The sequence below is a fragment of the Oncorhynchus nerka genome, linkage group LG17 (assembly GCF_034236695.1).
Source record: "Oncorhynchus nerka isolate Pitt River linkage group LG17, Oner_Uvic_2.0, whole genome shotgun sequence".
Classification (NCBI taxonomy): domain Eukaryota; kingdom Metazoa; phylum Chordata; class Actinopteri; order Salmoniformes; family Salmonidae; genus Oncorhynchus; species Oncorhynchus nerka.
The window spans coordinates 7,755,374-7,776,875 of NC_088412.1; the positions used below are offsets into that span (position 1 = coordinate 7,755,374).

At 41.0% G+C, this 21,502-nt stretch overlaps 1 protein-coding gene across 1 annotated transcript in view; it reads left to right on the top strand.

Annotated features, from left to right (window-relative positions):
• Positions 1–21,502, top strand: part of LOC115124304 (synaptotagmin-7-like) — a 264,926-nt gene that overhangs the window by 15,704 nt on the left and 227,720 nt on the right. The window contains exon 3 of the mRNA XM_065002754.1: positions 18,292–18,398. Within this exon, the coding sequence (XP_064858826.1) occupies positions 18,292–18,398 (107 nt within the window). The remainder of the gene's footprint in view (positions 1–18,291; positions 18,399–21,502) is intronic.

Here is a 21,502-nt window from a genome sequence, read left to right on the forward strand (position 1 = left end):
TAGATAGAGGGATATATAGATACAGTAGATAGATAGAGGGATATATAGATACAGTAGATAGATAGAGGGATATATAGATACAGTAGATAGATAGAGGGATATATAGATACAGTAGATAGATAGAGGGATATATAGATACAGTAGATAGATAGAGGGATATATAGATACAGTAGATAGATAGAGGGATATATAGATACAGTAGATAGATAGAGGGATATATAGGTACAGTAGATAGATAGAGGGATATATAGGTACAGTAGATAGATAGAGGGATATATAGATACAGTAGATAGATATATAGATACAGGATAGATAGAGGGATATATAGATACAGTAGATAGATAGAGGGATATATAGATACAGTAGATAGATAGAGGGATATATAGATATAGATAGATAGAGGGATATAGATACAGTAGATAGATAGAGGGATATATAGATACAGTAGATAGATATATAGATACAGTAGATAGATAGAGGGATATATAGATACAGTAGATAGATAGAGGGATATATAGATACAGTAGATAGATAGAGGGATATATAGATACAGTAGATAGATAGAGGGATATATAGATACAGTAGATAGATAGAGGGATATATAGATACAGTAGATAGATAGAGGGATATATAGGTACAGTAGATAGATAGAGGGATATATAGATACAGTAGATAGATAGAGGGATATATATTTAGATAGAGGGATATATAGATACAGTAGATAGATAGAGGGATATATAGATACAGTAGATAGATAGAGGGATATATAGATACAGTAGATAGATAGAGGGATATATAGATACAGTAGATAGATAGAGGGATATATAGATACAGTAGATAGATAGAGGGATATATAGATACAGTAGATAGATAGAGGGATATATAGATACAGTAGATAGATAGAGGGATATATAGATACAGTAGATAGATAGAGGGATATATAGAGATACAGTAGATAGATAGAGGGATATATAGATACAGTAGATAGATAGAGGGATATATAGATACAGTAGATAGATAGAGGGATATATAGATACAGTAGATAGATAGAGGGATATATAGATACAGTAGATAGATAGAGGGATATATAGATACAGTAGATAGATAGAGGGATATATAGATACAGTAGATAGATACAGTAGATAGATAGAGGGATATATAGATACAGTAGATAGATAGAGGGATATATAGATACAGTAGATAGATAGAGGGATATATAGATACAGTAGATAGATAGTAGATAGGATATATAGATACAGTAGATAGATAGAGGGATATATAGATACAGTAGATAGATAGAGGGATATATAGATAGAGGGATATATAGATACAGTAGATAGATAGAGGGATATATAGATACAGTAGATGGATAGAGGGATATATAGATACAGTAGATAGATAGAGGGATATATAGATACAGTAGATAGATAGAGGGATATATAGATACAGTAGATAGATAGAGGGATATATAGATACAGTAGATAGATAGAGGGATATATAGATACAGTAGATAGATAGAGGGATATATAGATACAGTAGATAGATAGAGGGATATATAGATACAGTAGATAGATAGAGGGATATATAGATACAGTAGATAGATATATAGACAGTAGATAGATAGAGGGATATATAGATACAGTAGATAGATAGAGGGATATATAGATACAGTAGATAGATAGATATATAGATACAGTAGATAGATAGATATATAGATACAGTAGATAGATAGAGGGATATATAGATACAGTAGATAGATAGAGGGATATATAGATACAGTAGATAGATAGAGGGATATATAGATACAGTAGATAGATAGAGGGATATATAGATACAGTAGATAGATAGAGGGATATATAGATACAGTAGATAGATAGAGGGATATATAGATACAGTAGATAGATAGAGGGATATATAGATACAGTAGATAGATAGAGGGATATATAGATACAGTAGATAGATAGAGGGATATATAGATACAGTAGATAGATAGAGGGATATATAGATACAGTAGATAGATAGAGGGATATATAGATACAGTAGATAGATAGAGGGATATATAGATACAGTAGATAGATAGAGGGATATATAGATACAGTAGATAGATAGAGGATATATAGATACAGTAGATAGATAGAGGGATATATAGATACAGTAGATAGATAGAGGGATATATAGATACAGTAGATAGATAGAGGGATATATAGATACAGTAGATAGATAGAGGGATATATAGATACAGTAGATAGATAGAGGGATATATAGATACAGTAGATAGATAGATAGGGATATATAGATACAGTAGATAGATAGAGGGATATATAGATACAGTAGATAGATAGAGGGATATATAGATACAGTAGATAGATAGAGGGATATAGATACAGTAGATAGATAGAGGGATATATAGATACAGTAGATAGATAGAGGGATATATAGATACAGTAGATAGATAGAGGGATATATAGATACAGTAGATAGATAGAGGGATATATAGATACAGTAGATAGATAGAGGGATATATAGATACAGTAGATAGATAGAGGGATATATAGATACAGTAGATAGATAGAGGGATATATAGGACAGTAGATAGATAGAGGGATATATAGATACAGTAGATAGATAGAGGGATATATAGATACAGTAGATAGATAGAGGGATATATAGATACAGTAGATAGATAGAGGGATATATAGATACAGTAGATAGATAGAGGGATATATAGATACAGTAGGATAGAGGGATATATAGATACAGTAGATAGATAGAGGGATATATAGATACAGTAGATAGATAGAGGGATATATAGATACAGTAGATAGATAGAGGGATATATAGATACAGTAGATAGATAGAGGGATATATAGATACAGTAGATAGATAGAGGGATATATAGGTACAGTAGATAGATAGAGGGATATATAGATACAGTAGATAGATAGAGGGATATATAGGTACAGTAGATAGATAGAGGGATATATAGATACAGTAGATAGATAGAGGGATATATAGATACAGTAGATAGATAGAGGGATATATAGATACAGTAGATAGATAGAGGGATATATAGGTACAGTAGATAGATAGAGGGATATATAGATACAGTAGATAGATAGAGGGATATATAGATACAGTAGATAGATAGAGGGATATATAGATACAGTAGATAGATAGAGGGATATATAGATACAGTAGATAGATAGAGGGATATATAGATACAGTAGATAGATAGAGGGATATATAGATACAGTAGATAGATAGAGGGATATATAGATACAGTAGATAGATAGAGGGATATATAGATACAGTAGATAGATAGAGGGATATATAGATACAGTAGATAGATAGAGGGATATATAGATACAGTAGATAGATAGAGGGATATATAGATACAGATAGATAGATAGAGGGATATATAGATACAGTAGATAGATAGAGGGATATATAGATACAGTAGATAGATAGAGGGATATATAGATACAGTAGATGGATAGAGGGATATATAGATACAGTAGATAGATAGAGGGATATATAGATACAGTAGATAGATAGAGGGATATATAGATACAGTAGATAGATAGAGGGATATATAGAGTAGATAGATACAGAGGATACAGAGATAGATAGAGGGATATATAGATACAGTAGATAGATAGAGGGATATATAGATACAGTAGATAGATAGAGGGATATATAGATACAGTAGATAGATAGAGGGATATATAGATACAGTAGATAGATAGAGGGATATATAGATACAGTAGATGGATAGAGGGATATATAGATACAGTAGATAGATAGAGGGATATATAGATACAGTAGATAGATAGAGGGATATATAGATACAGTAGATAGATAGAGGGATATATAGATACAGTAGATAGATAGAGGGATATATAGATACAGTAGATAGATAGAGGTATATATAGATACAGTAGATAGATAGAGGGATATATAGGTACAGTAGATAGATAGAGGGATATATAGATACAGTAGATAGATAGAGGGATATATAGATACAGTAGATAGATAGAGGGATATATAGATACAGTAGATAGATAGAGGGATATATAGATACAGTAGATGGATAGAGGGATATATAGATACAGTAGATAGATAGAGGGATATATAGATACAGTAGATAGATAGAGGGATATATAGATACAGTAGATAGATAGAGGGATATATAGATACAGTAGATAGATAGAGGGATATATAGATACAGTAGATAGATAGAGGGATATATAGATACAGTAGATAGATAGAGGGATATATAGATACAGTAGATAGATAGAGGGATATATAGATACAGTAGATAGATAGAGGGATATATAGGTACAGTAGATAGATAGAGGGATACAGTATATATAGATACAGTAGATAGATAGAGGGATATATAGATACAGTAGATAGATAGAGGGATAGAGGGATATAGATACAGTAGATAGATAGAGGGATAGAGGGATATAGATACAGATAGAGATAGATACAGTAGATAGGATATATAGATACAGTAGATAGATAGAGGGATATATAGATACAGTAGATAGATAGAGGGATATATAGATACAGTAGATAGATAGAGGGATATATAGATACAGTAGATAGATAGAGGGATATATAGATACAGTAGATAGATAGAGGGATATATAGATACAGTAGATAGATAGAGGGATATATAGATACAGTAGATAGATAGAGGGATATATAGATACAGTAGATAGATAGAGGGATATATAGATACAGTAGATAGATAGAGGGATATATAGATACAGTAGATAGATAGAGGGATATATAGATACAGTAGATAGATAGAGGGATATATAGATACAGTAGATAGATAGAGGGATATATAGATACAGTAGATAGATAGAGGGATATATAGATACAGTAGATAGATAGAGGGATATATAGATACAGTAGATAGATAGAGGGATATATAGATACAGTAGATAGATAGAGGGATATATAGATACAGTAGATAGATAGAGGGATATATAGATACAGTAGATAGATAGAGGGATATATAGATACAGTAGATAGATAGAGGGATATATAGATACAGTAGATAGATAGAGGGATATATAGGTACAGTAGATAGATAGAGGGATATATAGATACAGTAGATAGATAGAGGGATATATAGATACAGTAGATAGATAGAGGGATATATAGATACAGTAGATAGATAGAGGGATATATAGATACAGTAGATAGATAGAGGGATATATAGATACAGTAGATAGATAGAGGGATATATAGATACAGTAGATAGATAGAGGGATATATAGATACAGTAGATAGATAGAGGGATATATAGATACAGTAGATAGATAGAGGGATATATAGATACAGTAGATAGATAGAGGGATATATAGGTACAGTAGATAGATAGAGGGATATATAGGCCAGTAGATAGATAGAGGGATATATAGATACAGTAGATGGATAGAGGGATATATAGATACAGTAGATAGATAGAGGGATATATAGATACAGTAGATAGATAGAGGGATATATAGATACAGTAGATGGATAGAGGGATATATAGATACAGTAGATAGATAGAGGGATATATAGATACAGTAGATAGATATAGACAGTAGATAGATAGAGGGATATAGATACAGTAGATAGATAGAGGGATATATAGATACAGTAGATAGATAGAGGGATATATAGATACAGTAGATAGATAGAGGGATATATAGATACAGTAGATAGATAGAGGGATATATAGATACAGTAGATAGATAGAGGGATATATAGGTACAGTAGATAGATAGAGGGATATATAGATACAGTAGATAGATAGAGGGATATATAGATACAGTAGATAGATAGAGGGATATATAGGTACAGTAGATAGATAGAGGGATATATAGGTACAGTAGATATATAGAGGGATATATAGATACAGTAGATAGATAGAGGGATATATAGATACAGTAGATAGATAGAGGGATATATAGATACAGTAGATAGATAGAGGGATATATAGATACAGTAGATAGATAGAGGGATATATAGATACAGTAGATAGATAGAGGGATATATAGATACAGTAGATAGATAGAGGGATATATAGGTACAGTAGATAGATAGAGGGATATATAGGTACAGTAGATAGATAGAGGGATATATAGATACAGTAGATGATAGAGGGATATATAGATACAGTAGATAGATAGAGGGATATATAGATACAGTAGATAGATAGAGGGATATATAGATACCCTAGATGGATAGAGGGATATATAGATACAGTAGATAGATAGAGGGATATATAGATACAGTAGATAGATAGAGGGATATATAGATACAGTAGATAGATAGAGGGATATATAGTAGATACAGTAGATAGATAGAGGGATATATAGATACAGTAGATAGATAGAGCCCTATATATACAGTAGATAGATAGAGGGATATATAGATACAGTAGATAGATAGAGGGATATATAGATACAGTAGATAGATAGAGGGATATATAGATACAGTAGATAGATAGAGGGATATATAGATACAGTAGATAGATAGAGGGATATATATATACAGTAGATAGATAGAGGGATATATAGATACAGTAGATAGATAGAGGGATATATAGATACAGTAGATAGATAGAGGGATATATATATACAGTAGATAGATAGAGGGATATATAGGTACAGTAGATAGATAGAGGGATATATAGATACAGTAGATAGATAGAGGGATATATATATACAGTAGATAGATAGAGGGATATATAGATACAGTAGATAGATAGAGGGATATATAGATACAGTAGATAGATAGAGGGATATATATATACAGTAGATAGATAGAGGGATATATAGATACAGTAGATAGATAGAGGGATATATAGATACAGTAGATAGATAGAGGGATATATAGATACAGTAGATAGATAGAGGGATATATAGATACAGTAGATAGATAGAGGGATATATAGGTACAGTAGATAGATAGAGGGATATATAGGTACAGTAGATGATATATAGAGGGATATATAGATACAGTAGATAGATAGAGGGATATATAGATACAGTAGATAGATAGAGGGATATATAGATACAGTAGATAGATAGATAGATAGAGGATATATAGATACAGTAGATAGATAGAGGGATATATAGATACAGTAGATAGATAGAGGGATATATAGATACAGTAGATAGATAGAGGGATATATAGATACAGTAGATAGATAGAGGGATATATAGATACAGTAGATAGATAGAGGGATATATAGATACAGTAGATAGATAGAGGGATATATAGATACAGTAGATAGATAGAGGGATATATAGATACAGTAGATAGATAGAGGGATATATAGATACAGTAGATAGATAGAGGGATATATAGATACAGTAGATAGATAGAGGGATATATAGATACAGTAGATAGATAGAGGGATATATAGGTACAGTAGATGGATGGAAGCTGCTTTCTTGTTTAGAAGCTTGTTATCCTCCCAATGCCCAGGTGACTGACACATCAGATCATAAACCATGGCCCTCCCATCTCCCCTCTCTTCCCCTCCCTCTCCCCATGACACAGATCATAAACCATGGCCCTCCCATCTCCCCTCTCTTCCCCTCCCTCTCCCCATCCCTCCACCCGTCCAACTTCCTCTCTTCCACTCTCTCTCTCCATCCCTCACCCCCTCCACCCCTCCACCTTCCTCTCTTCCCCTCCATCTCTCATCCCTCTACCACTCTACCCTCCATCTTCCTCTCTCCATTCTCTTCCACTCCATCTCTCATCCCTCACCCTCCACCCCTCCACCTTCCTCTCTACCCCTTTCTTCCCCTCCCTCTCTCATTCCTCCACCCCTCCATCTTCCTCTCTACCCCTCTCTTCCCTCCATCTCTCATCCCTCTACCACTCTACCCCTCCATCTTCCTCTCTCCTCTCTTCCCCTCCATCTCTCATCCCTCTAACACTCTACCCCTCCACCTTCCTCTCTCCCCTCTCTTCCCCTCCATCTCTCAACCACTCTACCCCTCCACCTTCATCTCTCCCCTCTCTTCCCTCCCTCTCTCATCCTTCTACCCCTCCACCTTCCTCTCTCCCCTCTCTTCCTCCACCCCTCTACCTCTCTCCCCTCTCTTCCTCCACCCTCTACCACTCTACCCGTCCCTTTCTCCACCCCTCTACCCCTCCTCCTTCCCCTCCCTCTCTCATCCCTCTACCACTCCACCCCTCTTCCTTCCTCTACCACTCTACCCCTCTCTTCCTCCACCCCTCTACCTATCTATCCTTCCACTCTCCCCTCTCTTCCCCATCCACCTTCCTCTCTCCCTCTCTTCCCCTCCCTCTCTCATCCCTCTACCTATCTATCCTTCCACTCCCTTCTCTGTCCTCCACCCTCCCACTCTTCCCATCCTCACTCCACCTCCTTGCACCCCTCCTTCCTCTCCCCTCCCTCCCTTACTCTCCTCCGCCTCCCCTCCATCCCTCCTCCTCTCGTCTATTGACCTTCAGAGGGAACACATTGACTGAGGTACAGCCTGTCCTGGTCTGTCTGACTGACTGGCTAACATCATAAAAGCATCGCAGCCCAGCCATTTACATCAAAGCCACCTCAACACACACACACACACACACAAACACACACACACACAAACACACACACACACACACACACAGCTCTGGATAAGGGCCATGTACGCTGGCTGGCCTGTCAGATGGAAAGCTGAATGGGTCATAGCCTGACTGTTTATGGGCTCTGATAAAGTAATGTATTCATCCTCTATATCATAGTATATCAGCTCCATGAACACAGGACACAGCATCAGAGAATTGTCATCATCATCATCATCACCACCCATCATCATGACCTGCCACAGTCGACCTGAGTTAGGAGCCCGCTGACCAGGCGTCCCTTCATGATGAAGGCCCATGTGCCTCAGCCTGTCTGAGAGCTCTGATATATACCACAGGTCTCCATCCGCTAGTCTGTCGTAGAGTCTGTGAGCTACGACGCAGGGCACCTCATCGGGGAATTGTCATGGCATTGACCTGAGCTGCCATATGCACTATAGTCAGGTCATTATCCCAGAGCCCCTTATTTACCATTCAGCTGCTCGACCCTCTACCAATGCTCTTTTATTTAACCTTTATACTTAACCTTAAAATAACTAGGCAAGTCACTTGAGAATAAGTTCTTATTTACAATGACGGCCTACCCCGGTGCGCCGCCCTATGGGACTCCCAATCACGGCCGGTTGTGATACAGCCTGGATTCGAACCAGGGTGTCTGTAGTGACGCCTCTAGCACAGTGTCTTAGACCGCTGCGCCGCTCGCTAGGAATGAGCCCTCTTGCAGTCTTTGAACTCTTGTCGCACTTGTATGAGCATCGCTTCAATTTCACAAGATTAAACGTTCTATGTTCTAAATGTTCTACGTTCTAAATGTTCTACGTTCTAAATGTTCTAAATGTTCTATGTTCTAAATGTTCTATGTTCTAAATGTTCTACGTTCTAAATGTTCTATGTTCTAAATGTTCTATGTTCTAAATGTTCTACGTTCTAAATGTTCAATGTTCTATGTTCTAAATGTTCTATGTTCTAAATGTTCTATGTTCTAAATGTTCCATGTTCTATGTTCTAAATGTTCTATGTTCTAAATGTTCTATGTTCTAAATGTTCTAAATGTTCTATCTGTTGGTGTCACTCGATACAGCCAGGCTCGGTTACATTCTAAATGTAATCCATTACCGTTACGAGTTACCTGTCCGGAATTGTAAATCGGTAACGTCATCTGATTACATTCAGTTACTTTTAGATTACTTTCCCCTTTTTAAGAGGCATTAGAAGAAGACAAACAATGCATGTTACCAACTGAACGACATCTATTGCAGGATGAATCCAATGTTACATTGTTACATTGTTACATTTGTTACATTGTTACATTGTTACATTGTTACATTTGTTACATTGTTACATTGTTACATTTGTTACAGTGTTACATTGTTACATTGTTACATTGTTACATTTGTTACATTGTTACATTTGTTACATTGTTACATTGTTACATTGTTACATTTGTTACATTGTTACATTGTTACATTGTTACATTGTTACATTTGTTACATTGTTACATTGTTACATTTGTTACATTTGTTACATTGTTACATTGTTACATTTGTTACATTTGTTACATTGTTACATTTGTTACATTGTTACATTGTTACATTTGTTACATTGTTACATTTGTTACATTGGTACATTTGTTACATTGTTACATTTGTTACATTGTTACATTGTTACATTGTTACATTTGTTACATTGGTACATTTGTTACATTGTTACATTTGTTACATTGTTACATTGTTACAATGTTACATTGTACTTTATGGGTTGGTTATGTAGGCCTCTTCTAACCAATCGCTTTCTACTACATATAATAACATGATTATATCTTTACATTAAAAACCAGTCTATCTGAATTCCAGTCATTCCAATAAATGTTATACCCCTTGATCTTCAAGAATAGGACTTGGAAATATGGAAGTATAGATTAGCCAAATTGTTTAACCTGAGCATAACCCCAAAACGAAGGGTTTATTAGCCAGCCCTACTCTGTTGTTTATGATTTTGTTGTCATGGAGGACTGATTGGGCTCATTGATTCCAGTTGAAAAATAATTGCTGCGCTCATGGAATGGCCTGCTTTCAGCACTACTGAAAAGTGCTATTTACATGTGATAAATGAATGCCATATGCTGCGTTTGCTACAGGCCTCTTGTTAACCCTCTAGTTGGTGACTCTTTGATATCTTCATAATATGCAGCTGTTTAAAGGGCAAATCCACAGATGAAACAACAACAAAATACTCACCTCTGTTTTGGCTGAGTTGCCTCCTCCCTCTGCCCTCCCTCTTCCTCCTTCTCTCCCACCTCTCCCCCTGGGGTTGAGTTGGCTCCTCCCTCTGCCCTCCCTCTTCCCCCTTCTCTAACACCTCTCCCCCCTGGGGTTGAGTTGGCTCCCTCCTCTCTCCCCCTCTCCCCCCTCTCCTCCCTCTCCCCTCTGAGGTTGGGTTGGCTCCAATGGGTTTGAGAAGGAGACAATGAAAGAGGACTCAAGGAGTCATATAAAGAGCTATGGCTATAAAGTGGCCCCTGGTACCAACATGACTCACCAGGAAACACCAGTATAAAAAGGGAGATGCCTAGTCGGTTGTACACCTGAATGAATTCAACTGAGATGTGTCTTCCACATTTAACCCAACCCCTCTGAATCAGAGAGGTGCGGGGGGGCTGCCTTACTCAACATCCATACCTCCGGCGCCCGAGGAACAGTGGGTTAACTGCCTTGCTCAGAACAACAGATTGTCAGCTCGGGGGATTCGATACAGCAACATTTTGGTTACTGGCCCAACGCTTTAACAACTAGGCTACCTGATAGACAGACAGACAGACAGACAGACAGACAGACAGACAGACAGACAGATAGACAGACAGATAGACAGATAGATAGACAGATAGATAGATAGATAGATAGATAGACAGATAGATAGATAGACAGACAGACAGACAGACAGACAGACAGACAGACAGACAGACAGACAGACAGACAGACAGACAGACAGACAGACAGACAGACAGACAGACAGACAGACAGACAGATAGATAGATAGATAGATAGATAGATAGATAGATAGATAGATAGATAGATAGATAGATAGATAGATAGATAGATAGATACCTGTCTCTGAGCTGCTGTCCCCCAGGAGGAGCAGAGGAGTGAACAAATAAAGACAGCGAGAGAGGGAACTAGAGAGGGAACGAGAGAGGGAACGAGAGAGGGAGCGAGAGAGGGAACAAGAGAGGGAACGGAACGAGAGAGGGAACGAGAGACAGAGCGAGAGGAAGCGAGAGAGGGAACGAGAGAGGGAACGAGAGAGGGAGCGAGAGAGGGAATGAGAGAGGGAACGAGAGAGGGAGCGAGAGAGGGAATGAGAGAGGGAATGAGAGACAGAGCGAGAGGAAGCGAGAGAGGGAACGAGAGAGGGAACGAGAGAGGGAGCGAGACAGGGAATGAGAGAGGGAATGAGAGAGGGAATGAGAGAGGGAATGAGAGAGGGAATGAGAGAGAGAATGAGAGAGGGAACGAGAGAGGGAATGAGAGAGGGAATGAGAGAGGGAATGAGAGAGGGAATGAGAGAGGGAACGAGAGACAGAGCGAGAGGAAGCGAGAGAGGGAACGAGAGAGGGAACGAGAGAGGGAGCGAGAGAGGGAATGAGAGAGGGAGCGAGAGAGGGAACGAGAGAGGGAGCGAGAGAGGGAATGAGAGAGGGAATGAGAGAGGGAATGAGAGAGGGAACGAGAGAGGGAGCGAGAGAGGAATGAGAGAGGGAGCGAGAGAGGAACGAGAGAGGGAGCGAGAGAGGAACGAGAGAGGGAATGAGAGAGGGAATGAGAGAGGGAGAGAGAGAATGAGAGAGAGAATGAGAGGGAACGAGAGAGGGAATGAGAGAGGGAATGAGAGAGGGAATGAGAGAGGGAATGAGAGAGAGAGGGAGCGAGAGAGGGAACGAGACAGGGAATGAGAGAGGGAGCGAGAGAGGGAATGAGAGAGGGAATGAGAGAGGGAATGAGAGAGGGAACGAGAGAGGGAACGAGAGAGGGAGCGAGAGAGGGAATGAGAGAGGGAGCGAGAGAGGGAACGAGAGAGGGAGCGATAGAGGGAATGAGAGAGGGAATGAGAGAGGGAATGAGAGAGGGAATGAGAGAGGGAACGAGAGAGGGAGCGAGAGAGGGAATGAGAGAGGGAGCGAGAGAGGGAACGAGAGAGGGAGCGAGAGAGGGAACGAGAGAGGGAATGAGAGAGGGAATGAGAGAGGGAATGAGAGAGGGAATGAGAGAGAGAATGAGAGAGGGAACGAGAGAGGGAATGAGAGAGGGAATGAGAGAGGGAATGAGAGAGGGAATGAGAGAGGGAACGAGAGAGGAGCGAGAGAGGGAACGAGACAGGGAATGAGAGAGGAGCGAGAGAGGGAATGAGAGAGGAGAGAGAGGGAATGAGAGAGGGAACGAGAGAGGGAACGAGAGAGGGAGCGAGAGAGGGAAGAGAGAGGGAGCGAGAGAGAGGAACGAGAGAGGAGCGAGAGAGGGAATGAGAGAGGGAATGAGAGAGGGAATGAGAGAGGGAATGAGAGAGGAAAACGAGAGAGGGAGCGAGAGAGGGAATGAGAGAGGGAGCGAGAGAGGGAGGGGGAGCGAGAGAGGAATGAGAGAGGGAGAGAGGGAATGAGAGAGGGAATGAGAGAGGAATGAGAGAGGGAACGAGAGAGGGAACGAGAGAGGGAGCGAGAGAGGGAATGAGAGAGGGAATGAGAGAGGGAATGAGAGAGGGAATGAGAGAGGGAGCGAGAGAGGGAACGAGAGAGGGAACGAGAGAGGGAATGAGAGAGGGAACGAGAGAGGGAACGAGAGAGGGAGCGAGAGAGGGAATGAGAGAGGGAATGAGAGAGGGAATGAGAGAGGGAGCGAGAGAGGGAATGAGAGAGGGAATGAGAGAGGGAATGAGAGAGGGAACGAGAGAGGGAATGAGAGAGGGAGCGAGAGAGGGAATGAGAGAGGGAGCGAGAGAGGGAATGAGAGAGGGAACGAGAGAGGGAACGAGAGAGGGAGCGAGAGAGGGAATGAGAGAGGGAATGAGAGAGGGAATGAGAGAGGGAGCGAGAGAGGGAATGAGAGAGGGAATGAGAGAGGGAATGAGAGAGGGAATGAGAGAGGGAGCGAGAGAGGGAATGAGAGAGGGAATGAGAGAGGGAATGAGAGAGGGAATGAGAGAGGGAGCGAGAGAGGGAATGAGAGAGGGAACGAGAGAGGGAGCGAGAGAGGGAATGAGAGAGGGAACGAGAGAGGGAACGAGAGAGGGAGCGAGAGAGGGAATGAGAGAGGGAATGAGAGAGAGAGAGACAGTCTGTGGATAAATTATAAATGCATAATTGGAAAGAAGGGTTGGGTCTTTGTCAAATGTTTAGAATTGAGTCCCAAATGGCACCTTATTCCGTATATAGTGCACTATGGGCTCCGGTCAAAAGAAGTGTGTAGGGAATAAAGTGTCATTTGGGATACAGCCTGTATGATGCCTTTAATCACTGTTTATATAATGAAGAAAATGGGGCAAAGAAAATTTGCAGTGAATATATGAATGTATTTTTGTCATTTCTTTAAATATCAAGGCTTCAACTGATGTCTTGACTAATTGAGAGAGAGAGAGAGACAGAGAAACAGAGGCCGAGAGAGAGAAAGAGACAGAGAGAGAAAGGGACCGAGAGAGAGTGAGAGACATGCCAAAGCAAGTGAGGTAGATAATATACAAAAGTGAAATAAACAATAAAAATGTACAGTAAACATAACACATTACAAATGTCATATTATATATATACAGTGTTTTAACAATGTACAAATGGTTAAAGGACACAAGATGAAATAAATAAGCATAAATATGGGTTGTATTTACAATGGTGTTTGTTCTTCACTGGTTGCCCTTTTCTGTGGCAACAGGTCACAAATCTTGCTGCTGTGATGTCACACTGTTGAATTTCACCCAGTAGATATGGGAGTTTATCAAAATTGGATTTGTTTTCGAATTCTTTGTGGATCTGTGTAATCTGAGGGAAATATGTCTCTCTAATATGGTCATACATTGGGCAGGAGGTTAGGAAGTGCAGCTCAGTTTCCACCTCATTTTGTGGGCAGTGAGCACATAGCCTGTCTTCTCTTGAGAGCCATGTCTGCCTACGGTGGCCTTTCTCAATAGCAAGGCTATGCTCACTGAGTCTGTACATAGTCAAAGCTTTCCTTAAGTTTGGGTCAGTCACAGTGGTCAGGTATTCTGCCGCTGTGTACTCTCTGTTTAGGGCCAAATAGCATTCTAGTTTGCTCTGTTTTTTTGTTAATTCTTTCCAATGTGTCAAGTAATTATCTTTTTGTTTTCTCATGATTTGGTTGGGTCTAATTGTGCTGCTGTCCTGGGGCTCTGTAGGGTGTGTTTGTGTTTGTGAACAGAGCCCCAGGACCAGCTTGCTTAGGGGACTCCAGGTTCACCTCTCTGTAGGTGATGGCTTTGTTATGGAAGGTTTGGGAATCGCTTCCTTTTGGGTGGTTATAGAATTTAACGGCTCTTTTCTGGATTTTGATAATTAGTGGGTATCGGCCTAATTCTGCTCTGCATGCATTATTTGGTGTTCTACGTTGTACACGGAGGATATTTTTGCAGAATTCTGCGTGCAGAGTCTCAATTTGGTGTTTGTCCCATTTTGTGAAGTCTTGGTTGGTGAGCGGAATCCAGACCTCACAACCATAAAGGGCAATGGGCTCTATGACTGATTCAAGTATTTTTAGCCAAATCCTAATTGGTATGTTGAAATTTATGTTCCTTTTGATGGCATAGAAGGCCCTTCTTGCCTTGTCTCTCAGATCGTTCACAGCTTTGTGGAAGTTACCTGTGGCGCTGATGTTTAGGCCAAGGTATGTATAGTTTTTTTGTGTGCTCTAGGGCAATGGTGTCTAGATGGAATTTGTATTTGTGGTCCTGGTGACTGGACCTTTTTTGGAACACCATTATTTTGGTCTTACTGAGATTTACTGTCATGGCCCAGGTCTGACAGAATCTGTGCATAAGATCTAGGTGCTGCTGTAGGCCCTCCTTGGTTGGTGACAGAAGCACCAGATCATCAGCAAACAGCAGACATTTGACTTCGGATTCCAGTAGTGTGAGGCCGGGTGCAGCAGACTTTTCTAGTGCCCGCGCCAATTCGTTGATATACAGTGGGGCAAAAAAGTATTTAGTCAGCCACCAATTGTGCAAGTTCTCCCACTTAAAAAGATGAGAGAGGCCTGTAATTTTCATCATAGGTACACTTCAACTATGACAGACAAAATGAGAGAGAAAAAATCCAGAGAATCACATTGTAGGATTTTTTATGAATTTATTTGCAAATGATGGTGGAAAATAAGTATTTGGTCACAGACCTGTAACTTCTTCTTTAAGAGGCTCCTCTGTCCTCCACACCGTACCTGTATTAATGGCACCTGTTTGAACTTGTTGATGATCACAAGAACGGTGAGCAAAAATCCCAGAACCATACGGGGGGACCTAGTGAATGACCTGCAGAGAGCTGGGACCAAAGTAACAAAGCCTACCATCAGTAACACACTACGCGGGCCAAGGACTCAAATCCTGCAGTGCCAGATGTGTCCCCCTGCTTAAGCCAGTACACGTCCAGGCCCGACTGAAGTTTGCTAGAGAGCATTTGGATGATCCAGAAGAAGATTGGGAGAATGTCATATGGTCAGATGAAACCAAAATATAACTTTTTGGTAAAAACTCAACTCGTCGTGTTTGGAGGACAAAGAATGCTGAGTTGCATCGAAAGAACACCATACCTACTGTGAATCATGGGGGTGGAAACATCATGCTTTGAGGCTGTTTTTCTGCAAAGGGACCAGGACGACTGATCCGTGTAAAGTAAAGAATGAATGGGGCCATGTATCGTGAGATTTTGAGTGAAAACCTCCTTCCATCAGCAAGGGCATTGAAGATGAAACGTGGCTGGGTCTTTCAGCATGACAATGATCCCAAACACACCGCCAGGGCAACGAAGGACTGGCTTCGTAAGTCTCCAGATCTCAACCCCATAGACAATCTTTGGAGGGAGTTGAAAGTCCGTGTTGCCCAGCAACAGCCCCAAAACACCACTGCTCTAGAGGAGATCTGCATGGAGGAATGGGCCAAAATACCAGCAACAGTGTGTGAAAACCTCGTGAAGACTTACAGAAAACGTTTGACCTCTGTCATTGCCAACAAAGGGTATGTAACAAAGTATTGAGATAAACTTTTGTTATTGACCAAATACTTATTTTCCACCATTCATTAAAAATCCTACAATGTGATTTTCTGGATTTTTTTTGTTGATGTGTACCTTTGATGAAAATTACAGGCCTCTCTCAACTTTTTAAGTGGGAGAACTATGTTGAAGAGGGTGGGGCTTAAGCTGCATCCCTGTCTCACCCCACTACCCTGTGTGAAGAAATGTGTGTGTTTTTGCCAATTTTAACCGCACACTTGTTGTTTGTGTACATAGATTTTATAATGTTGTATGTTTTGCCCCCAACACCACTTTCCATCAGTTTGTAAAGCAAACCCTCATGTCAAATTGAGTCGAAGGCTTTTTTGAAATCAACAAAGCATGACAAGACTTTGCCTTTGTTTTGGTTTGTTTGGTTGTCAATTAGGGTGTGCAGGGTAATTTGGTAAAAAGCCAATTTGACATTGCTCAGTACATTGTTTTCATTGAGGAAATGTACGAGTCTGCTGTTAATGATAATGCAGAGGATTTTCCCAAGGTTACTCTTGGCGCATATTCCACGGTAGTTATTGGGGTCAAATTTGTCTCTACTTTTGTGGATTGGGGTGATCAGTCCTTGGTTCCAAATATTGGAAGATGCCAGAGCTAAGGATGATGTTAAAGAGTTTTAGTATAGCCAATTGGAAATTTTTGTCTGTATATTTGATCATTTCATTGAGGATACCATCAACACCACAGGCCTTTTTGGGTTGGAGGGTTTTTATTTTGTCCTGTAACTCATTCAATGTAATTGAAGTCTTTAATAGTTGATTCTAAGATCTGCTCTTTATTCTTTGTTATAAAGCCAAAAAGATTGGAGAAGTGGTTTACCCATACATCTCCATTTTGGATAGATAATTCTTCGTGTTGTTGTTTGTTTAGTGTTTGCCAATTTTCCCAGAAGTGGTTAGAGTCTATGGATTCTTCCATTACATTGAGCTGATTACTGACATGCTGTTCCTTCTTTTTCCGTAGTGTATTTCTGTATTGTTTTAGTGATTCACCATAGTGAAGGCGTAGACTCAGGTTTTTCTCTCTCTCTCTGTCTCTCTCTCTGTCTCTCTTTCTATCTCGCTCTCTCTCTTACCCCCCCCCTCTCTCTCTCTCTCTCTCTCTGTCTCTCTCTCTCTCTGTCTCTCTCTGTCTCTCTCTCTCTGTCTCTCTCTCTATCTCACTCTCTCTCTTACCCCACACCTCTCTCTCTCTCTCTCTCTCTCTCTCTCTGTCTCTCTCTCTCTCTCTTTCTATCTCTCGCTCTGTCTCTCTCTCTCTTACCCCACCTCCCTCTCTCTCTTACCCCACCTCCCTCTCTCTCTTACCCCACCTCCCACTCTCTCTTACCCCACCTCTCTCTCTCTCTCTCTTTCTCACTCACTCGCTCTCTCTCCAACCTTGTCTCTCTGTCCCTCCAGCAGGCTCCCTGTCCCTCAGTGTGCTCCTGGTGTCTCTAGCAGTCACAGTGTGTACTGTCTGGCTAGTGGCTCTGTGTGGCGTCTGTGGCTGGTGTCAACGCAAGCTGGTGAGTTAAGTACACACACACACATACACACACACACACACACACACACACACACACACACACACACACACACAGTATGAAATACATCCACTGGTACACCTCCATATGAATCAAATGATGTCAAATTAGCCAATCTGTTTTCCAAGCTGTTTAAAGGCACACACAACTTAGTGTATGTAAACTTCTGAATTATAAGTTAAATAATCTGTCTGTAAACAATTATTGGAAAAATGACTTGTGTCAGGCACAAAGTAGATGTCTTAACCGACTTGCCAAAACTATAGTTTGTTAACAAGACATTTGTGGAGTGGTTGAAAAATGAGTTTTAATGAGTTTTAATGACTCCAACCTAAGTGTATGTAAACTTGTGACTTCAACTGATCTACATGTTAGTTATAGTGATGTGATGTTGTATAAAAAGGAGTGAAAGGATTTGTCACATCAAAACACATCAAAACACATCAACTTCTATAAAACATGAAGAGAAAAGATGAAAAAGACATAGTTGTATCGTTGGAATGTTTTATTTTAATCAGAAATATATAGTACACACATACACACACACACACACACACACACACACACACACACACACACACACACACACACACACACACACACACACACACACACACACACACCACACACCACAGACACACATCACACACACACACACACCACAGACACACATCACACACACACACATACAAACACACACACACACACACACCACAGACACACACACACACACACATACAAACACACACACACACACACACACACAAACACACACACACACACAGACACACCCCCCCACACACACAGACACAAACACATACAAACACACACACACCAGAGACATCACACACACACACACACACACACAGACACAAAAACACACTCACACACACATACAAATGCAAATAGTCTAGGTAGCCATTTGATTAGATGTTCAGGAGTCTTATGGCTTGGGGATAGAAGCTGTTTAGAAGCCTCTTGGGCCTAGACTTGGCACTCTGGTACCGCTTTCAGTGTGGTAGCAGAAAGAACAGTCTATGACTGGGGTGGCTGGCGTCTTTGACAATTATTTGGGCCTTCCTCTGACACTGCCTGGTATAGAGGTCCTGGATGGCAGGAAGCTTGACCCCAAGTGATGTACTGGGCCGTTCGCACTACCCTCTGTAGCGCCTCGGATGCCAAGCAGTTGCCATACCAGGCAGTGATGCAACCAGTCAGGATGCTCTCGATGGTGCAGCTGTAGAACCTTTTGAGGATCTGAGGACCCATGCCAAATCTTTTCAGTCTCCTGAGGGAGAATAGGTTTTGTCGTGCCCTCTTCACGACTGTCTTGGTGTGCTTGGACCATGTTAGTTTGTTGGTGATGTGGACACCAAAGAACTTGACGCTTTCAACCTGCTCCACTGCAGCTATGTCGATGAGAATGGGGGCGTGGCTCGGTCCAAGGTGTATGTTCCGTCCTCTTTTTCCTGTAGTCCACAATCATCTCCTTTGTCTTGGTCACGTTGAGGGAGAGGTTGTTGTCCTGGTACCACATGGCCAGTTATTTGACCTCCTCCCTATAGGCTGTCTCGTTGTTGTCGGTGATCAGGCCTACCACTGTTGTGTCATCGGCAAATGTAATGATGGAGTTGGAGTCATGCCTGGCCGTGCAGTCATGAGTGAACAGGGAGTACAGGAGGGGACTCAGCACGCACCTCTGAGGGGCCCCTGTGTTGAGGATCAGCGTGGCGGATGTGTTGTTACCTACCCTTACCACCTGGGGGCAGCCCGTCAGGAAGTCCAGGATCCAGTTGCAGAAGGAGATGTTTAGTCCCAGGGTCCTTAGCTTATTGATGAACTTTGAGGGCACTATGGTGCTGTAGTCAATGAATAGCATTCTCACATAGGTGTTCCTTTTGTCCAGGTGGGAAAGGGCAGTATGGAGTGCAATAGAGATTGCATCATCTGTGGATATGTTGGGGTGGTATGCAAATTGGAGTGGGACTAGTGTTTCTGGGATAATGGTGTTGATGTGAGCCATGACCAGTCTTTCAAAGCACTTCATGGCTACAGACGTGAGTACTACGGGTCGGTAGTCATTTAGGTAGGTTACCTTAGTGTTCTTAGGCACAAGCACTATGGTGGTCAGCTTAAAATATGTTGGTATTACAGACACGGATAGGGAGGGGTAGAAAATGTCAGTGAAGACACTTGCCAGTTGGTCAGCGCATGTGGATAGGGGGGTGCTCCCTCTGCTGTTTCCTGAAGTCCACGATCAGCTGTGTCACTGGGCAGCTCTTGGCTGTGCTTCCCTTTGTAGTCTGTAATAGGTGCGGTAAAGAGAGAGAGAGAGAGAGAGAGAGAGAGACACAGAGAGAGAGAGACAGAGAGAGAGGTCCAAAAACAGCAGGTCCAGGACAAGATAACACGTCCGGTGAACAGGTCAGGGCTCCATAGTCGCAGGCAGAATAGTTTAAACTGGATCAGCAGCACGACCAGGTGGACTGGGGACAGCAAGGAGTCATCAGGCCAGGTAGTCCTGAGGCATGATACTAGGGCTCAGGTCCTCCGGGAGAGATGGGAGAATTAGAGGGAGCATACCTTAGATAAAACAGGACACCAGATAAGACAGGAGAATCACACCAGATAGGACAGACTGACTCTAGCCTCCCGGCACACAGACTATTGCAGCATAGATACTATGCTGTGTTGTCTGTTCACACTGCTATGCTTTATCTTGGCCAGGTCGCAGTTGCAAATGAGAACTTGTTCTCAACTAGCCTACCTGGTTAAATAAAGGTGAAATAAAATAAATAAAAAATACTGGAGATTGAGACAGGGGGTGGTCGGTGGACTCTGTGGCCCCGTCAGACAATACCCCGGGACAGGGCCAACCAGGCAGGATATACCCCCCCCCCTTTTGCCAAATCACAGCCCCCACACCACTGGAGTGATATCAACAGACCACCAACTTAATACCCTGAGACAAGGCTGAGTAAAGCCCACCCTTTAGAGGGAATCATGTCCATGTCCACGCTGATTACAGCTATGAAATGTGATTGATTAAGGAGTCATACACTGTGTGTGTGTGTGTGTGTGTGTGT